The sequence below is a fragment of the Calliopsis andreniformis genome, chromosome 10, assembly GCF_051401765.1.
Source record: "Calliopsis andreniformis isolate RMS-2024a chromosome 10, iyCalAndr_principal, whole genome shotgun sequence".
Lineage (NCBI taxonomy): Eukaryota > Metazoa > Arthropoda > Insecta > Hymenoptera > Andrenidae > Calliopsis > Calliopsis andreniformis.
Genome location: NC_135071.1, coordinates 12,074,911 through 12,092,898, shown reverse-complemented (window position 1 = coordinate 12,092,898; position 17,988 = coordinate 12,074,911). Strand labels below are relative to the sequence as shown.

Genomic DNA, 17,988 nt, shown 5'->3' with positions numbered 1-17,988 from the left:
ATCACTACCTCCAGCTTGGAGACAAGCATTGCACCTATCAATGACAGGAGAAGTGGCCGATTGACATTGTACCATATTGACATATTCATTAACAGAATACGTATGAGGTAAGTTTACTAGTTTACCGAAGTATTCAGTGAACTAACAGTTACTTAGTACGAATGAAAGGTGGTTTGTTTGTAGTGCAAACAGCAACATATTCGCAAACTTCGATCTTCAAAACAGAGATATTTCAATGCTAACCTTCCTAACTCTTAACTTCAGAAATAAATATCTCTTGAAGTAAGCATTTGCGAGCATACTTCTAAAGGAAAATTTGTTTCTTTTACAGTCCGAAATTAATACCTAAAGTTTAACTGTTTAACCTGGGAACACCATGTATAGAGGATTCGTCGATTCAATTACTTATAATTAGGCCAATAATACGTTACATCTGAAAGTGCACGTGGAATCAGGTGGTTTTATCTACTGTAATCATGAGTCCACATTCTGCCTAGATGCAACCCTACCAACTGTCTACAATACATGTAAGTGAACCCAAGGAAGTTTAACGATACTCCACCTGTCGCCTACTACTATTAGAGTTATTTAAAGAAAGATCACTCTCAAGCTGGTTCAGACCTTGCCAAACAATCGTGGATCGTGGACAAACTTTCGAGGAGTGAAATCGAGCCGATAAAACGTGGTAAGAATGGAGTAGCACGAGCTCAGCGGAATTCAGCTAGTCCTGGCATCGTTCCCTTCGCTTTGAAATGGGTCGAGAGGACGGGATAGCAGTGTTTTTCGTGCGAGGGTGGCCGCGATGTGGCAGCAGAATTTATGTGCCGCTCGGCGCCGCGAAACTATGCGCCTCTGGCGAAACGGTTCTCTCGAGTCTTGGGGCTGCTCGAATTTGCCTGTTGTTCACCCTGTTTCAACCACCCCCATTCGCCCTCTGCCCAAAGAGAATGTCCTTCTCGGTGGCCACGTAAAACAGACGTTTCGAATCAGCCCTCGCGCAATCAGCAGCTTAAAGCGCGCAATTAGCGGCATGTCAGTTCGTTTACAGGGGAATCCATGAGTACACGTCGATTGCAGGCCACTGTCTGACAAGTCGACACCGCTGCCGACCTGCACTACTGCGGGTGTCTAATGGGTTGCAGTTCTATCTGGCGTCTGATCGAGAACGACCAATACTACTTTGTTCAATCCTAATCGGTGAGCTTGGACGTTCGCGAGGGCTTTCGTTCTCGCTCCGATAGCTGGTCTAGTGTTAATTAACAGCTGGCCCTTTACGCTTGGAAGTTCCCAGTGAGAGCAAGTAGAAACTCTGAGACATTTTTGCGGTTCTGCTGCTTGAGGTTAAAGTGACTTATGTGGCAGGTTTGAATTATTGTAATCTGATTGCTTTCGATTTATTTGGATGTAACTTGCTCTAATTGTAGTGAATTTTTTCACATTATTTTCTAAAATCAGCAAGCTGGTTTTTATAATATGAGGCTTTGAATTACTTCTGTAACCTGTTTGAACGATTACAATTCAGTCTTTATTTCTCATTTCTTTATGTCTGTTTTCTCCTACGAGTTCTGATATTATGTATATCTAGTGTTACAGATTCTACAAACTCTATTCATAAAATTCTTTGAATAACCTATTTGATACATGCATTCATTGTACCTATAGCGATTCTTAAGTTACCATAATTCCATTAGTTGTACCTTAAAAATACTGTTAGCTTGTAACCAAGTGAACCATGTGAGCGAAGGGAAACAGGGGTTTCATTCGATTTTTTTTCTGTGTTTTCCATTCGTTGATCTATTTTCGACGAGCGACTATTAATAATCCACTCACCTGTCGCGTTTTCGAGATGGCGACATCGTAGGTGGGTGGCGGCGATACCATAGAGGGAATGGCGTAAACGGCTTGTGATCTACTTTGCGTGTTTAATTGACTATTTCCGGTTTCGTTGGCACTCGCGTTCGGCGTGTCTGGAATGGTGGCGTACAGGGCCTCCGGTATAGCATTTTCTCGAATTCCACCGCCCAGAATGCTGGACCCCGAATCTGCAGAACAGACAGTGCACATTTAAAGGACGTCCATGCTCGTACGTTAAACTAATATTAATATTAATATTATTAATACGTTGAACGAAATTTCTAGTTTTCTGTGAGATGCTAAGAATGTCTACTAATTTCTGATCATAATATCTAATAATAATCTTGCAATTTTTAACTCAATCTGGAAAAATTATGGAATCGAATGGTCTTTATTTATGTTCTCTTCCTATTTTATTTAATGTCAATTTAAAATAGTAATTTAATAATATGTAATATCTGTCGTCGAGCATCCTGTAGATGCACTCAAACAAGCATGCAATTTAATCATAGCACTTTTACCAATGTAAGTGTAATGGGATTCAGCTCTGTCGGCGCTTCGAGTCCTCCTCGAGTGGTTCAATCTTTTTTCATATTTATTTGTCTTGGTAGCTGGTCTCGCCTGCTCGACGACCGAACTGCTGCTCCCAGTTTCCGTGCTCCTGCTTTTCGCACGTGCCTCGTCTTGTTGCTTTTTGGCAGCTCGAGCTTCCGACTTGCTGCTCTTCGACTTAGCTATTCTGATGGTCAGCTTCCTGGTGGACATCGAGCCATTTCGCGTTTTCGGAAGGTCGACCACCACACCGCAGCCGCAAATTGGCGCGTTTTCATTAGGCATTCTGTAACAAGACAGTAACAAGCTCGTTTTCAGTTTGTATTAACAGCGTTCCTATTTTATTCATTTACTTCTTTCTGTTTGTTCAACGAAAGTCACGCCACGACAAAAATATATAGACACGATAAGCAATATAATTTTAAACATAAATTACATAGAATTTCTAGTAAATAGATTTGCAAAACGATTATTTTCACAAGCTATGCTACCTAGTGACGTTTACAAAAACATTTTGAGAAATGAATCCTTTCAGATGTGTCTCGAGCGATGTATGTATAGGGATTTACAGTATCGTATGACAGCTGCTCTTCGTTAACAAGCTTTAAGCCCTGTCTGTTATTTATAAAAAGATTCCGCGTGTGTGTATCAAATTAATCGCGACCTCTGGCGAAATTGATATATTCATTGCGGGTGACGTCACTTGGTGTCTCTTCAGGTCATGCACGGAGAACGCCAATGGGCGTCGTCATTCGCGCTTTGTTCCGTTTGTCAATATTCCTCTGTCCAGTTGTGAAGCATCCCCTTACAGACCCGCAGCGAATGTGTCAAGATATTTAGATCATCTATGAGCGAGTCGCCTGCGCATCAAGTCTAATAACGTTCGCCCGCGGGGCCTAATGAATGTACATAATATTGGTACTCTCGCCGCTATAATGCCGTCCGATAATCTGCTGGAATAACACGTCAAGTTTCGTGGTACCGCGTTATCTAGCCCGCAGGCCGAAAGCCATTAATAGCAAGGTCATAATAGCCCTTAATTGGAGTCACTTCGCAACGTTTGCCCTCGGCCAAGTATCCACTGCGTTCGACTCTCGAATGACGCGACTAAACTGAATTTCGGGGTAAAAAGAACCCTCCTCGCGGCTACGTATCCTTCGGGGGACATTGAAATCCATGGCCATCTCGGTCTTATTCAGCTCTTAAAAGCTCGAAGTTGCCTTGTTTATGGCGAAGGGGAGGGAGAAACACTTTACCTGTCGGTAGAATCGGGGTTTATGGCGTGAAAAATGAGGTCCTAAAGAAAGGGGTTGCGTATTTTGTGAAGTTAACTTCGGTGGTTTAGTGAGGAGAGCTTTCTCAGTTTAATTCGCCAAGTTTGTGGCATATGGCATAAAATAATTTATGAGGTTTCGCATAAAAATTAAATTCCCTTTTTGCGGTGTATCTTCTTGGAAAATGGGAGATAGATACAAAATTTTTCAATTTTTCAAATATCCTGACATTCTAATAAATAGATACGTAAATTTCCACCCTATTTAAATTCTGAAATCGAGTCGAGTTTTCAGAGTTTTCAAATATTCCAATTTTCAGAATTTTCACGTATACAAGCTTTTGGAATTTTCAAATATACAAACTTTTAGAATTTTCAAATATACCAATTTTTAGAATTTTCAAATATTCAAATCTTTAGTTTTCAAATATTTAGGTATCAAAATAATTCAATCGTCATATTTAACAAATTTCAGATTTATTGATTCTAAAATAATTCAAATCTTAAAATATCTAACTAGTTTAGTTTCTAAATTTTAAAGTCTGAAAACCTTGAATCTTTTAAAGAGTTAAAACACACAGAACAACTTTAATTATGAATATCTCATAAACTACTGACTGTATGACCTAAAAAAGGATATTCATCTATCCAGTTTGCCGAATACTGCAAACTTGCAGACTCATTAAAAAGTGTGCATTATACTTCGAAAGTTCTCCCCGTAAGATTAGTCAGCTTGTAACTTTTTGAGACATTGTGATCTACATACTTGTAAATTCAGAGGGATGATAAAATTGCGCATACTTTAACATTCTTTTTCAGCCCTTCTTTCACTCTAAGAACTTGCTATAAACTTGAGTACTCTTAAGACTTTTTCAAAACTTCCAATGGAGTTTGGGTAAACTTCTCCACTCATGATTCCTCGTGCTTGTTCCCTCTAATAACTCTTTAACCTCGGAAAATATGAAATTAAAATTATTTGACCTTAAGTAGAACCATTTAATTCAGAATTCTTCCGTAGCAAAGAGACTAGTAACTGTCAAATCTCTCAAAAGTTCCTCTTACATCGTGAACTCGGCCCAAGTCGATGTACTCGACGGTAATCGTTCTGGAGATCCTGACAGACATGGAGTTCAGCCTCCCAGACGAAGTAATAAATCGATAATCGTCGATGAAGGAACGTGGAAGGGAGAAGGAGGAGGGGAGCGATGGTCTCGTTCGGTTAATTATTCGATTCCCGTGAAAGCTCGGTTCCCTTTTTCCCCACGTGACGGACGAGATTCGAAATCAAAGGGAGTCGCTTTGATCCGAGATTTAAAGGCATGATTCACTGGAATCTGGAAAGGAGTGGCTTTCCTTCTTTTTGTCCTTTGTCTCTGCGTTACTTTGCCGAAACAATGGCTTCGATCCTTTTGCAAAGCTCCCAGCCTACCTCGCCTCCTCCCCCTTTTTCGTTAATTTGTCTTTGAAGGGAAATTATTCAGCCCTCTCGTCGAATCCCTTGCGTTATTTTACGATGCATATTTGTGAACGAGAAATGTGCAAAGCTCTGTAGCGCTGTACTGTTGTGTGTGTGTAGTGGTGTCGCGATGTGAGCTCAGTGGTCTGCTCAAGTTTTCTTAGAACTATTTCTTGGATTTATTTGATTCACGTTCTTGTGAAGGCAACATTCTCTGAATAGTTATTTCATTTCATGTCTGCTTACAGTAATGGTTGGAAAAGTGCTAAAAATAGTAATCTTTCTATTGTTCGAGCAAAAGTGTGGTGATTTTATATGAAAAATAAAACAGTGCTAGAGAATAGGATTTTTTGGAGATTTAAACTTCGCACTTTGCTTTTGGAACATTCACTTCGACTTTTAAACTACTTAAAATAATACAGAGTGAGGTAAATATCTTAGTAGTTTATTATCCAATTTTATTCAATTTTAGACTTAAATTCTAACGAATTATGTATGTCTAATTAAAAATAAGAATTAGTGTCACAAAATAGTATCCCCAGTCTCTGGGACTACATAAAGTATTCGGACATACAATTTTAAGTTAGTTACTTACTGGAACATATTTGACGTCTTAAGCACTTAGATATTGGAACATTTACCTTGCAGTATAAAGGTACAATGTTATTCTGTAAGCTACCTAGCCTTTACTAACTCAAACAAAAAGTAGTTAAGTCTTGCTAACAAGTAACATCAAGTATTTAAGTCCTTTCATTTGCAACACCATTTTGCATCTTCATGTCGCAGAATTGAAAAATCATGAATATTTTAAAACGTTCACCTGACAACTGTAATATAGTTGACACCTCAGTGTCTATTTATTAACAATTTTATTGTTCTCTATAATTCCTAAACTCTTCCCTAAAAGCACTCTTCTAGTTTAAAAAATGACTTTTCTTTAAATTGCTGTTCTGTTTTTGTTCTCGTCCCCAGCACTCGGACAAATTCGATACAGTTTTTTACGAGGAAGCTTTCTATATCATGCCATCCGAGAGTGTTTTCGAGGTTGGAACACGTCAACCATAAACTCTACTTCTTCCCTTTCATTGGCTCGCGTCATACCGCTCAAATCGAACGTAAATGTCTGAAAGGAAGCCTCGAATCGTCACGGTCCCGGAGGCGAGTCGTCAGCCTCTCAGCAGGATTTCTGAAGAGAGATAGCTTTCCTCTCTCTCCCCCGCGGAAATTTCATTCCCCTACCCATGGCTCGTGTATGTTCAAGCTCTTTCGCGAGAAAACGTTTCGGTCGGTGCGGCATCGAGCACACCCACCGCCAGTGGCACAATCCAATTTTCGTATCGTCGTCGGTTCGAAAAGGATACCCATCCCACCCCCGTGTATCCGATTTTTTTCCTCCCCAGGGAGATTAAAAAGGAGTTACTCCGTCGTGTGTTCGTTCTTGTCTCGAGTCCCAGAATTTATTCCTCGCTCCATTCTCCGCTGAAAATTGCGTTTCACTCTCATCGATAAATGTCTCGCCATTTTGTATTTTCGCCATTACCGCCTTCGCTCTTTTGCTTTCTGATTTTCGGCGAAAGAGTTGCCCTTGGCGGTGTTAGCTGATCGTAAATTCTGTGGCTGTAAAGCAAAACGAGTTAAGTCGTATGTTTCTCTTTTAGAGATATTGGTGTTTAAAGTTTTCAGCTTTAATAATGTCTTATGGACTCGTGTCTTCTTGAACCCTTGTTTTTAGGTGAAAAAATTCTTGCAATGCCCTTTCCTCTTTCTGGTAATATAAATTCTATATTCCAGATGTCAATTAAGATCTTAAGATATGATAAAGGACGTTTTGCCTCACAGTCACAGAACTCTGTGCAAGGGAGAGGCTTCTGTTTCCAAAATGCGAAGTCGTAGAAGCCTTGAAAGTCTGGCGACTGAACGAGATTCGCGACGAGGTTAGTCAATGAAATTAATTTTCCAAGTGGGAAGTCGATGCTCTTCGTATAATAATTTTAGGAGCGACTGGGTTGGTTGGAAAGGGAGAATGAGGCGTATCTGGAAGACAGGGAGAAATCGCTGCACGAAAATTAAATTACGCGGTGCGCTGTGAAATGAGCACCACGAGACCTTAGTTTCGAGGACAAACTAGTCGCTATACTCCTGTTATTATTCATTCTGGGCTTTTCTGACTCTGGCCAGCTTCCGGTTGATGCAGAATCCCCCTCAACTCGACTTTGACCGAGTGACAACGATACGTCACCAAAATTCTGGCGCTGTTCTGACTTGTTTACTTGTCTTCCTGTTTACTCCATCCTTCTTTTTATATTTATCAAAAGTTTGCTTGTGTCCTGCATTATTCAAACTTTGTGATATTTTGTAATTTAAAATGCTTAAGGATGGGCAAGTAAAACGATATTTTATAAAGGATGCCATGCGTAGGTGTTGCCACGAAGTGTTAGGATTTTTTTGAAGCTTTGTAAAAACTTAGGTTTTAAAAAAGTTGATCTATGTATATTTATATTAATGTAAGTCTTGGGAATTGAAAGTTTTTTATCTGCTTCTTTTTGGAAATAAGAGTGTTTGCTTTACTTTCTCAAATACTGTTTCTTAAATATTTTTTAGTGGAACTAACTGTAGCAAGTTCAAACACTATATATATGTATATTACAAAGAAAGACACATGCGATATCAAAATTCAGTACAAATTGTGTAATGCTACGATAACTTTGTGCGCCCAACTACGATAAAAGCTGAAGTTCTAATCTTCTTTCTTGTACTCACAGCTCCGATCAATAACGTGTAATAATTTTGCATTTGTTACCGCTGTAACACGAATTGTTTTACATGCTTCGTGAACTTTCTGCTTTATGATTGTTTCCAGTTGGAGATGCTTATACTGGAAATTGTAAATGATTACAAAAAAATAGGAACGAATACGAGATAAAGTTTCAGCACCATAAGAGATGTGGTTCTTTATTATAACACCACAACATGAATCTTTTGTTTTTCTAGTACGACATGGAGTAAAAGTTGCTATTGTCTTTGAAGACAATATTTTGTTATACTACGATGCTACAAAATTTATTTTGAATTTTTATATTATGGTATTGCGTCTTGAATATTGAAAAAGTATTACAGATTTATTAACAAACACCTTCACACTCTTATCATTCAACAAAATGAAGAAAATTAAAAAGTTCTGAATATATGTGACAAAATTTATAGTAACACGAGAAACAACGTAGTATTTTCCATTTTTCAGAAATTTAACTCTCAGCTGTCAGAATATCAATCATTTAAAATCGTATATAGAAAGTGCACAATATTTTAGTCAACAAATTTCCCTGCACTCTTATTTGAGGTCTTTCAAATTTAATCTGACGATAAGTGAAACATGAATTAGCTCTAACCCAGATCCTACTCGAATACTTGATAGGCAGCGACTTCTTCAAAGACGAAAAATACAGAGCGTTAATTAGAGTGTTGCGCAGGCCGTAATTAGAGGTTGCACAGAGTTGCCGCTCGTCACGGGACAACGATACGATTTTTTCAGCGCGCTCGGCTCGCTTGAATTTCAATTAATTCCAAATTGCTGGTATCGCTCCGAATATCGTTACACACGCCGAACCAGGCGAAATTGCACTTGGCCGCTTTCCGAATTAACCGCGGATCCCGGCTACTTTGAGAGCTCCTCTAATTTGCAATCAGCGTCCCTTTGCATATTCCTGTCGCGAATATGAGCGGCTCCTTGATAATTACCGAGGAGACTTGGTGCGCATGAAACACGACTTCGCAACAGTAATTGATACTGCAAGCAGGACAACAAGCTTCCGCCAATCTGTGTCAAAAGACGCTGACTTTCGCGTGTGACGAGTGGAGTAATGTGTGCTTCAGAGGACCGTTTCTCTGAAAGGATGTTCCTCAACAGGCTGTTCTTAGTTGCAGATCTTACCGAATTTTTTATTTATGTTCGAGCTACTTATTTATTAACCCTGGGATGGGAGACTGCTTTCTTTATACTGCATGACGTACTGACTCTTTCAGGTTTAGCGCGATTTTCACAAGTTTTAAATATGTAAAAAGTTCGGTAAAAATTTAATGAAATATTTTCTAGCGTATAGTTTAATTTTATAAAATTCAAATATTGAGAAAAATTAGAGAACATTTACATTTTCGATTTTTATGCAGTATAGTAACAGAAATTAGTATTTTGTTGGGGTCATTGAAGACCCCAGAGTGGCATTCTAAGATTAATGTTGAGGAAGTTTGTCGAACTCACAGCACAAGAAAATTTTATCTATTTTATAATCTCTAGATGTTGGAGTTATATTAAAATTTGTATGTGTTTATTTATTTTGGTATTTTCATCGAACAGTCGAGGGGTAAGTGAAATTCTACTCAGACTGAACTCGACCCATAGTCAAATCATAGCCTAAGTTTGAATCGATATCCTACTGCAGTCTTGTTGTTCACTCAAAACGAGGCTGTAAACAATTGGGGGTTAGTTAGTAGAGGTTCTACAGTATTCCACAATTCTAAGGTATTCGATAGAGCGAGTTTGATAAAACGAGAATTTGAAACTATAATCTAGTATCAGAGTAATTTACAGAAAGCTACTCGAACTATCTACAGAGAAATAATGTCATGAAACATCCTCGCAATTTCCATCATCCTGTTCTCCTAAAAATTCATAATTCTAAAGAAAACTCACTGTAAGAAGAATTTCCAAGGAATGATTAGCTTTAGTATGAAAGTCGATGCAGCTTTAGTACCCGAGAAATTGTCGAAATCCATCCCAAGTCTTCAGATGTTTCAGAGCCCAAAAGTTTGCAGATCCTCGGTAGCCGAGCCGCGGGAAAAGTTTTAGGCAGAACTTTGGATCCCTAAGGGCCTCCAGAGATGCTTAGCTTGACCCTTGCTGGATAGGAGAGGCTTTACGTGACGTGATATTTGTACAATATTATGCAAAACAATGGGTTCGATATTTCACATTCGCTACTTGTCAGAACAGATAAATTCCTCCCCTTGTGCTTTCTTTTTTCACTTATTCATTCCTTCGCTGCGGGGTAGGATTATGCAATTTACTCTATAAATAAAATACAGGATAGACGGTGGAACACGAGGAAATAGGGGGAAAATATCAGAATAGTGGCTCTCTGGAATAACAACAACCGAGGTCGAACATGAATTACGCAAGCAGCTATTGTGGATCTTAATACTTGGACATATAATAAACTACCCCTTTTGTTCGTCGGAACACAGGGCTTCCTTTTTCGAATGCCGAGAGGAGTGCACTAATGCAGGTTTATTGGATTAAGTTGTCTGGACAATCAGCGTTCGACTTTGCTGCGGATGCTGAAGTAAATCCAATTTTCTGGGAACGTTTTTGCCTTCCCTTGCCCTCCCCGCGTCTCGCTGATTGGAGGACCCGTGGAAGGGAAATATATCGAAGCGCAAGAGTATCGATAAACGAGCTTGCGGGCGGGTCAAACATTTAGGATTTGCAGGAACCATTAAGCGATGAGCCGATAACGTTATCGTACTGTTTTGCACGCGTATCGGATGCCTATTGAATAATGCTTTATCAGTTGCTGTGTACGTGCACCGGTTACCGCATTACACGATTCGATACGACAAAGCGGGAGCCACGGTAAGCGGATAAGGAAACCCTTTTGGAATGCAGAAACATCACTCGAGCGCGAAACCAGGATCCGAGGATCTGAGAATTCGGTTTAAATTAGAATTACCGTATCGGAAATTCGCTACTAGAAAGCAGATGTACTCTGAGCTCCTCTACTCTATAATGCTGGGTAAAGTACGTTATGGTTAACTGTTGTTGCGCTGCTTCTGTTTAGGTTTCCTTATTCGAGAAACCAGATTTCTTTCTTAACATTCGCTTTTTCTAAATTTCCTTCAATTCATGGTTAACTGATGATGCACTGGATTTGATTAGGATCCCTTATTTGAGGAATCAGATCACCTTTCCTAATGTTCTGTCTTTCAAATTTCCCTAAATTCATGGTTAACTGATATTGCATTGGTTCTCTTCAGAATCTCTTATACAACGAATTAAATGACCTCTTTTAATACTTCCTGTTTTAAATTTACCTCAATTCATTTTTAATCGATACTGCATTGGTTCTCTGTAGCATCTCTTATTCGAGGATCCAGGTAACCTTTTTTAATGTTCCTTCAATTTCATGTTTTACAAATTGTCAAGCGACACGGAATGAAATAGATAATAGTGATGGAGATATATCCGACCTTGGGGATAAATCGTATTAATTAACCAGTATGTATTGTACAATGTTACATGAACAACAGATATGTTAACAGGTAGTTATGAAACCAAAGATTATCGATTTATGAATCGTTACTCCCAATGGATTAATTAGTCTGGATTAATATCGGACTTCCATCAAAACAAATGATTATAATAAAAGGAGACAAACAGCTGTACCAACGTGTGCGTCGGGGTAATTTATTAATTCGATAAATTGTGTTCAGTTTTTGCTGTAGCTGTCGAAACAGCGAAATATTTCCGCGGATTTAAGCAGCTAAAACCTACGAGACAATCGGGCTGTTGAGTGTGGCTAATTAACGAGGGGAATTAATCAGTATACGCATCCAATGGAGCCGTTTTCGTTGTGACGAACGTGATCCACGCTAAGCTGATTTCCCTCGACTCGAACCAGCTCCGTTTTATTAAAAGCGATGCATCCTCGACTTTTTCGATTTCGAAATCGGAAGACGCGTTATTCGGCACGCTGAGATTTTGCATAAGTTAATTGCCAACGGGATTATATTTCCGTTGTCGAAGGTAGCGAAACCGCGGAGGACGAGGAATATTAACGTTGGGTGACAACGGAGGTTTTAAACCTGTTTTGGAGTGACGAGGAGAGCGCTGTGAAATGAAAAACAGATTACGGGATTCTGATTTTGGAAACTGGTTTAAGAAGGGAAGATTTTGCGTTCAAACATTCTAGTTTTAACGTTGATTAATCTTTGAATTAATGTAGAGCCTGTTAGAATATTTATGCAACAAGCAGTTCTTCATGAAGGGAAAACAGCAGAGAGGAAATCTGCTTTCAAAGTTTTGCATTTTCTTGTTTGTAAAAGCAAGAATTATTTAGTTCTTTATGTTTATAACATTATTAAAGAAAAATCTTTCTACGTGTGTCTTCTATATTAGGATTTATCAGCAAATTATTTTTTGCGTTACTTTTCCTGTAGGATAAAATTTTGAGAAATTCGCAAAAATTGAGGATGAGTATCATAAGTGTCTGTCTTGAAGAGATTACTCTAAAGATAGTGACCTGTTATTTATTTAATTCTCAAACCAAAATTAGAGATCGAAGCATTCTCGAATCTGTATTATCCCAAAAAATGATCCCATGAAAAATCTAACCGTCTTCACCACTTGGATTTACCTCTCAATCTTAAGACACTCCATCTAAAATTCCTTTTCAATCCAGCCCTGAAATCCCGACCAAAGAGAGACATTCAAATCCTTCTGATCGAAGAAGCACGGTAAAACACGGACGAGGATACGGTGCACTTACATGAGAGCTGTTTTATGTATCACTAGGATCAGCAGACACAGTTACTATTTTATGACGCGGGAAGGTATCTACTACGAGGAATGTCATAGGAACGAATGAACTTTTAAAGTTGATCCTCTCCCAGTGGCAGGCGAGACGCCGAGGTAAACTCGCCTAAGTTGACGGGAGGAAAATTTCGAGTTTCTCAGCGGCAGTGTTCCACGGAACCACTGAACCACGTAACCCGCGTTATGCACGCTCCGTCGACCTCGTTATTGATATTAGTATCCCGTTATTAGTATGGAAATCCTTGTGTAAAAGCGGGCCATCGGTTTGTACCAGTGCACCCACGTTTCCCACGCTTTGCTACCTGCTTTTTATCATGGATCGGGGATCCCGTATAGAGGAATAATAATACATCGAGATACCTGGACCGTGTGTAATTGGCGAGTCCCGATTGGCGATCGCAAAAATTGCTTCTGCCCTTGTGATTACCTGTAACGCTGGAAATTGTTTTTATTGTGCTCGAATCGAGCCCACTCGGCTGCATTCGAAGCACAGCCTGGTTATATTGCTTCCAATATTCCGATCAGCTGCTGTTGCGTTACGATTATTCCCTGTTCGTTTGGCGATCATTAACTTTGCTTAAATGACCTTGGTGTTTGTACTGCTACTACTATTGTGCTTGATTGTTGAGTGTTCTGGAGGTAGAATAGTACTTGTGCTGTTGGTGCTCCGAGAAAGGAGATTGTACTCGAGCGAGGAAGTAGTACGAGGCGGTATATAGTCAGACAAGAAGACTTATGGAAGTTAGGATGAAAGTTATCACTTTCACCTATTGGTCTGTGCTATCAGCGGAGAGAATTCTCTTCGAGTGTTATACGTCGTTATAGGGTTTGACAGAGTGTGTCTAACTTAAAGTTAATATCTTCATGAATACGAAATTATGAAGTTCGTTATTCCAATCGTATAGGGGTTTATAGTACAGTTGAAATTTCCATCAGAGTCTTTGATGTTCTGAATATTTAAAGACACATGCAGGGTGTTCTAGAATTTGTGGAACAAGTAGGAAGGGGGTGATTCTACATAAAAAAATAAAACGAAAATTTTCGTTTTCGAGAAAATTGGCTTTCAATTTTAATCGAGTACGAGTGTATCGTAGTACAAGCTCAGATATTTGAGTGGTAAACGGGGAAAGGGGAATTCTTTTAATTGATCTTAGGGACAGTGGCCAGATCGAGAATGCTTCCCTTACCTAATACACTGTCCCTTCAAGCACCCAAAACTGTATTTTCGTACGCTTGTACCCGATCATAATTCGAATTATTTCTTCATGTGAATCACTGGTTTTCCACCTATACCATCAGTTATGGAACATCCTGTTGACATCAATTCCTGTCGATGTGTGGATAAAATAGAAAGGAGAAACTGAAGAAATACAATGGAAACTGTGGTGCCATTTTACGTTTACTATTACCTATAACAAGCTATCATTTTCTACTTACTATCAGTAATTTATTGGGAAATGACACTTATATTCAATGATTGTATAGTGGATAAGAACTGCTTTTAAAATATACATATATCTAGTTTCATCAATTTCGTTTCACTTAAAAAGTTACTTTTCATTGAATTCTCTCGCAAGAATTATTTAAAGCTTTCAAACAAGAAAAGAGTGATTACTGCTACTTTACATTGGCTAATTCGCTAGAAACTCTGCGACGAACTATTGAAAAGGTTAAGCAAGTAAAAGGTCCGTTGCATTTTATTTTGCAGCTCACGGGGTAAGAAGCAGTATCGCTATCCGCTGCCTTCGTGTTGAGGGAATAAAAAGTTATTACATCTCGCCGGGGCGTTACGCTTTATGGCTAGCGCGATATGCATCTCGATTACACCGACCGTTCCTGTAATAAAACTCGAATTAAGTGGGCTTTAGAGGAAAACTGAGATTGCAGCTGGCGTCCCACCATTTGTCTCGACTGTACTCTCAGCATCGCTAATTCGCCATGAAAAACGCTTAAGAAAGGGACGAGGCGATGGCGTGTCAAACTTTGCATCCTCTCGAGCACTCATGAGAAAAGTCTCCCGAAACTTTGCAGCCATTTCAGCTGGGGTTGAATCGAGTTCGATAATTTAGATTCGCATGTTCTTTGCTTTAAATATTCTGTCAGTGGTGTGTCACGATTGTAGAGAGTTACTTTCGCGAACGGTGAGATCAAAGCGGTGATTCGTGTTCCAGTGAAGCGAAAGAGCAACCAATCGGCGAACTCGCCTTCGAGTTCTAGGGAGTTACGTATATGAGGATAGGTGATGCGACTTTGGCGAGAGGTCAAGATTAATTTCTAGCGAATTCTGAACGTGCTCTCTTGATCTTCTTGGGTAAATCCTGCCGCGCATGGCTGGAGTAATTATAGCAACACGAAACGTGCCGTGATGCAGCTACCGCGGATACTACTATTGATTAAATTGTTGATAACTGAAATACTGACAGCCTCGTAATTCGAGTACACTGATAAAGGGAAGCGTTCGACTTGTTGCCATTCGATCTGATTGTGAGTACAATTTTGGGAGATAGTGGCACTCTAAAGTGGAAGGATAAATATCAACATTTTATGACTGTTTTCTGATAGTGAAAAACACTTGCTTTTAGTTTTCTAGAAAACAAGTTTTGATTCTCCTTTTATGGGGAGTCTACCCATTTTTCTTTTAAGTCTGTTAGTGTCTAGACAGGACTTGATAAGCTGGGGATAATCGTACCCATAATTCTTACTACCTTACAGTTAACAGTTATTCTTTTTGTTATTTCCATTAATTTTGTTATGCTCTGTTATTACTATTCCTGCATTATTTTTACTTTTCATATACATAAATAGGTAATGAAAGTAGAATAGAATGACAGAGTATTGAATGTGTAGTATTATAAAAGCTAGTAGTACAAGGTGCAAGTAGAATAAGATAATAGTCAGACGTAGCCTTATATATCATAACCTACATGCACTATTTCTGATTTGATTATCGAAATAACTTGAACCATCAACATATAAATGCAGTGATCTATATTTTCATTAAGCATCGAATCCATGGCGAAGAAACTGAAGCGTCATTTCCACTGCACACAAATAACTTACAATTCTCTTTTAATAGGATTTCAAGAAATAAGATTCAGCTTGACTTTCGCAGAAACTCGATCTAACCGCAACTCTATTAATCCTCTGGAAACTAATTAAAAGTGATTTTTTTGCTGGTACTTCTCGATTAATTTAGTCACCCAACGCGATGCCTGTTCGACTTATCCGTGAATCAGGATTTGAACCTCTTCTTCTTTATCACGAATTATTAATGTTTTTCGAGGGACACATGGGCGAGGGGAAGTCAGATTAATTAAAGTAGAGGCAATTAAAATTATTCCGATCCTGCGTGAAATTGATTCGTTCATGTTTCGGAATTCCTCGACATGGAACTGTGTCAGGAATTAGACCGTAAAATTAGTTCGTGTACACTGTCAAACCTCTCCCCTGTGTTCTCATATTTTCGAGAAGGACGCGAGTCATTTATTCAAAATAGTTCGAAACTTCGTTAGGTTGGTGCACGTGCTAATAGGATTAAAACGTTCATCGGAAAGACCGACAAAACAGACCTGCTGCTTTTTCGTCTGCTCCCGTAGAATTCGTTGATTCATGGGGTTACACGGTGCGCTTCTGTTCTTTTTGCTCTCTATTTGAAAAGGTCTTTGCTAATTATAAATCATGTACTTTTGAATGGAGTTTCTACCACGCTTGTATCCTTTCGTCTTCCGCGAAGTTAATTTTGCCATTTTTATGGGTAAACATTATTCAATTTTTTTATATAAAGAACACTGAAGGTACGTATTACAACCTTTAATTAAGGGATGTTACGCAGCTTTGTAGACGTGGAAAATAGGTAAATCTTCATTTTTATACTGAGATAATTATAAGAGGTATACTGTTATAATATAACAGTAGGGATTTGTTAGAAACAAATTAAATTAGAACAAGCGAAATTGAAATATAAAAATGAAAAATTTTTAAGCTATCTTTAATAAAAATAAATTTTCTGTATAGTATAATATAGGATTCTTAGCTATTTTTAAAATATACGAAAATGGTAGTTTTTGGATGCACAAGTTTTTGTGTTGTTTGAAAACAAAATTAAAACCTTTAAAATATTTGAAAAATTATAGGTACGCTATTGTGTAAATAATTTTATTTATGATACCGTGACCAAATTTGAAAGTAACAAATTACTTATAACTATATGTATTCTTAATTATAACTATTATGTGATTTTCAAATAGTTTTAAATTGATCTTACTCTAAACATAATATAGAGTTCTCTTCAATACTGTAATCTCGTCAATTTGGTCAGTCATTTGAATTTTAGAAAATCCTTTTACCCCAAAATTTTTCAGATCTGTATCTCAAAAAGAAATTGGATTGAAAAAAATTTGAATTTTTTGAAGCTGAAAAAATGATACAACTCTTTGAAATCTGACTATATCAATGAGAAAAACGAATATTTATCAAAACGTTAATAAACGGTGGACTAGATATTCCCACTATTGACTTTAAACGCAACACCCTGTGCATAATCCCTCCAATTCCCTAAGGAAAATACTTGGAGACAAAATATCAAGTCCAACTTTAATTACAGTAGTTCGTTTCCACAATCTGTTCCATTTATACGCGAAATATGCTCGTAACGAATTACTCCTGCAATCGGCAATCCCATTTCGTTCTTAGGGGTCCATTATGCAAGAATGAAATAATCGTATCGAAACAAGTAACAAGATATTCAATCTATTTGTCTGATCCACGATCGTTGCCAGAATAGTGGCGCATAGTGGCTCAGCGAAGTGCTCGTTCCCAATTGAATTTTGCGACCAAAAATGTTGAAGGCTGGAATAATAGCGATATCCCACGTCGATGCATAATTTATAAGAATCGAGATTACAATGGGAGTCTCAGGATCGAGGGATGGAGCTGCAGAATTTTCCGGGTCATTCGATGGTCGCCACGATTTGAAATAACAAAGCCGATTGGTTCAGAGTAAATTGAGAAGCTCAGTGGAAAAGTGGTGCAGGCCACATTCTATATAGATTTTTCGTTTCCTGTACCATTAATTTACTTTTACAATTTAGTGACCATCCAAGTTTCTCACTGTGCCATGTACATTTCCCTGAAGTCATGATTCTGTGATATCGAAAGCAAATAAGTACCTAGCGGAAAAGAGATTCATGTAAATTTATAATTAGAATGCTTTCAATAAAATGTGGAGAAACATCTTTGAGGAAAATATTTTCTGAGAAAATTCTG

The 17,988-nt window shown here is 38.4% G+C and overlaps 1 protein-coding gene across 1 annotated transcript in view; it reads right to left on the bottom strand.

Annotated features, from left to right (window-relative positions):
• Positions 1–17,988, bottom strand: part of LOC143184785 (uncharacterized) — a 64,031-nt gene that overhangs the window by 8,079 nt on the left and 37,964 nt on the right. The window contains exons 2-3 of the mRNA XM_076387247.1: positions 2,376–2,692; positions 1,831–2,042 (exon numbers count right to left, since the gene is read on the bottom strand). Coding sequence (XP_076243362.1) covers positions 1,831–2,042; positions 2,376–2,691 — 528 coding nt within the window. The 5' untranslated portion in view covers position 2,692. The remainder of the gene's footprint in view (positions 1–1,830; positions 2,043–2,375; positions 2,693–17,988) is intronic.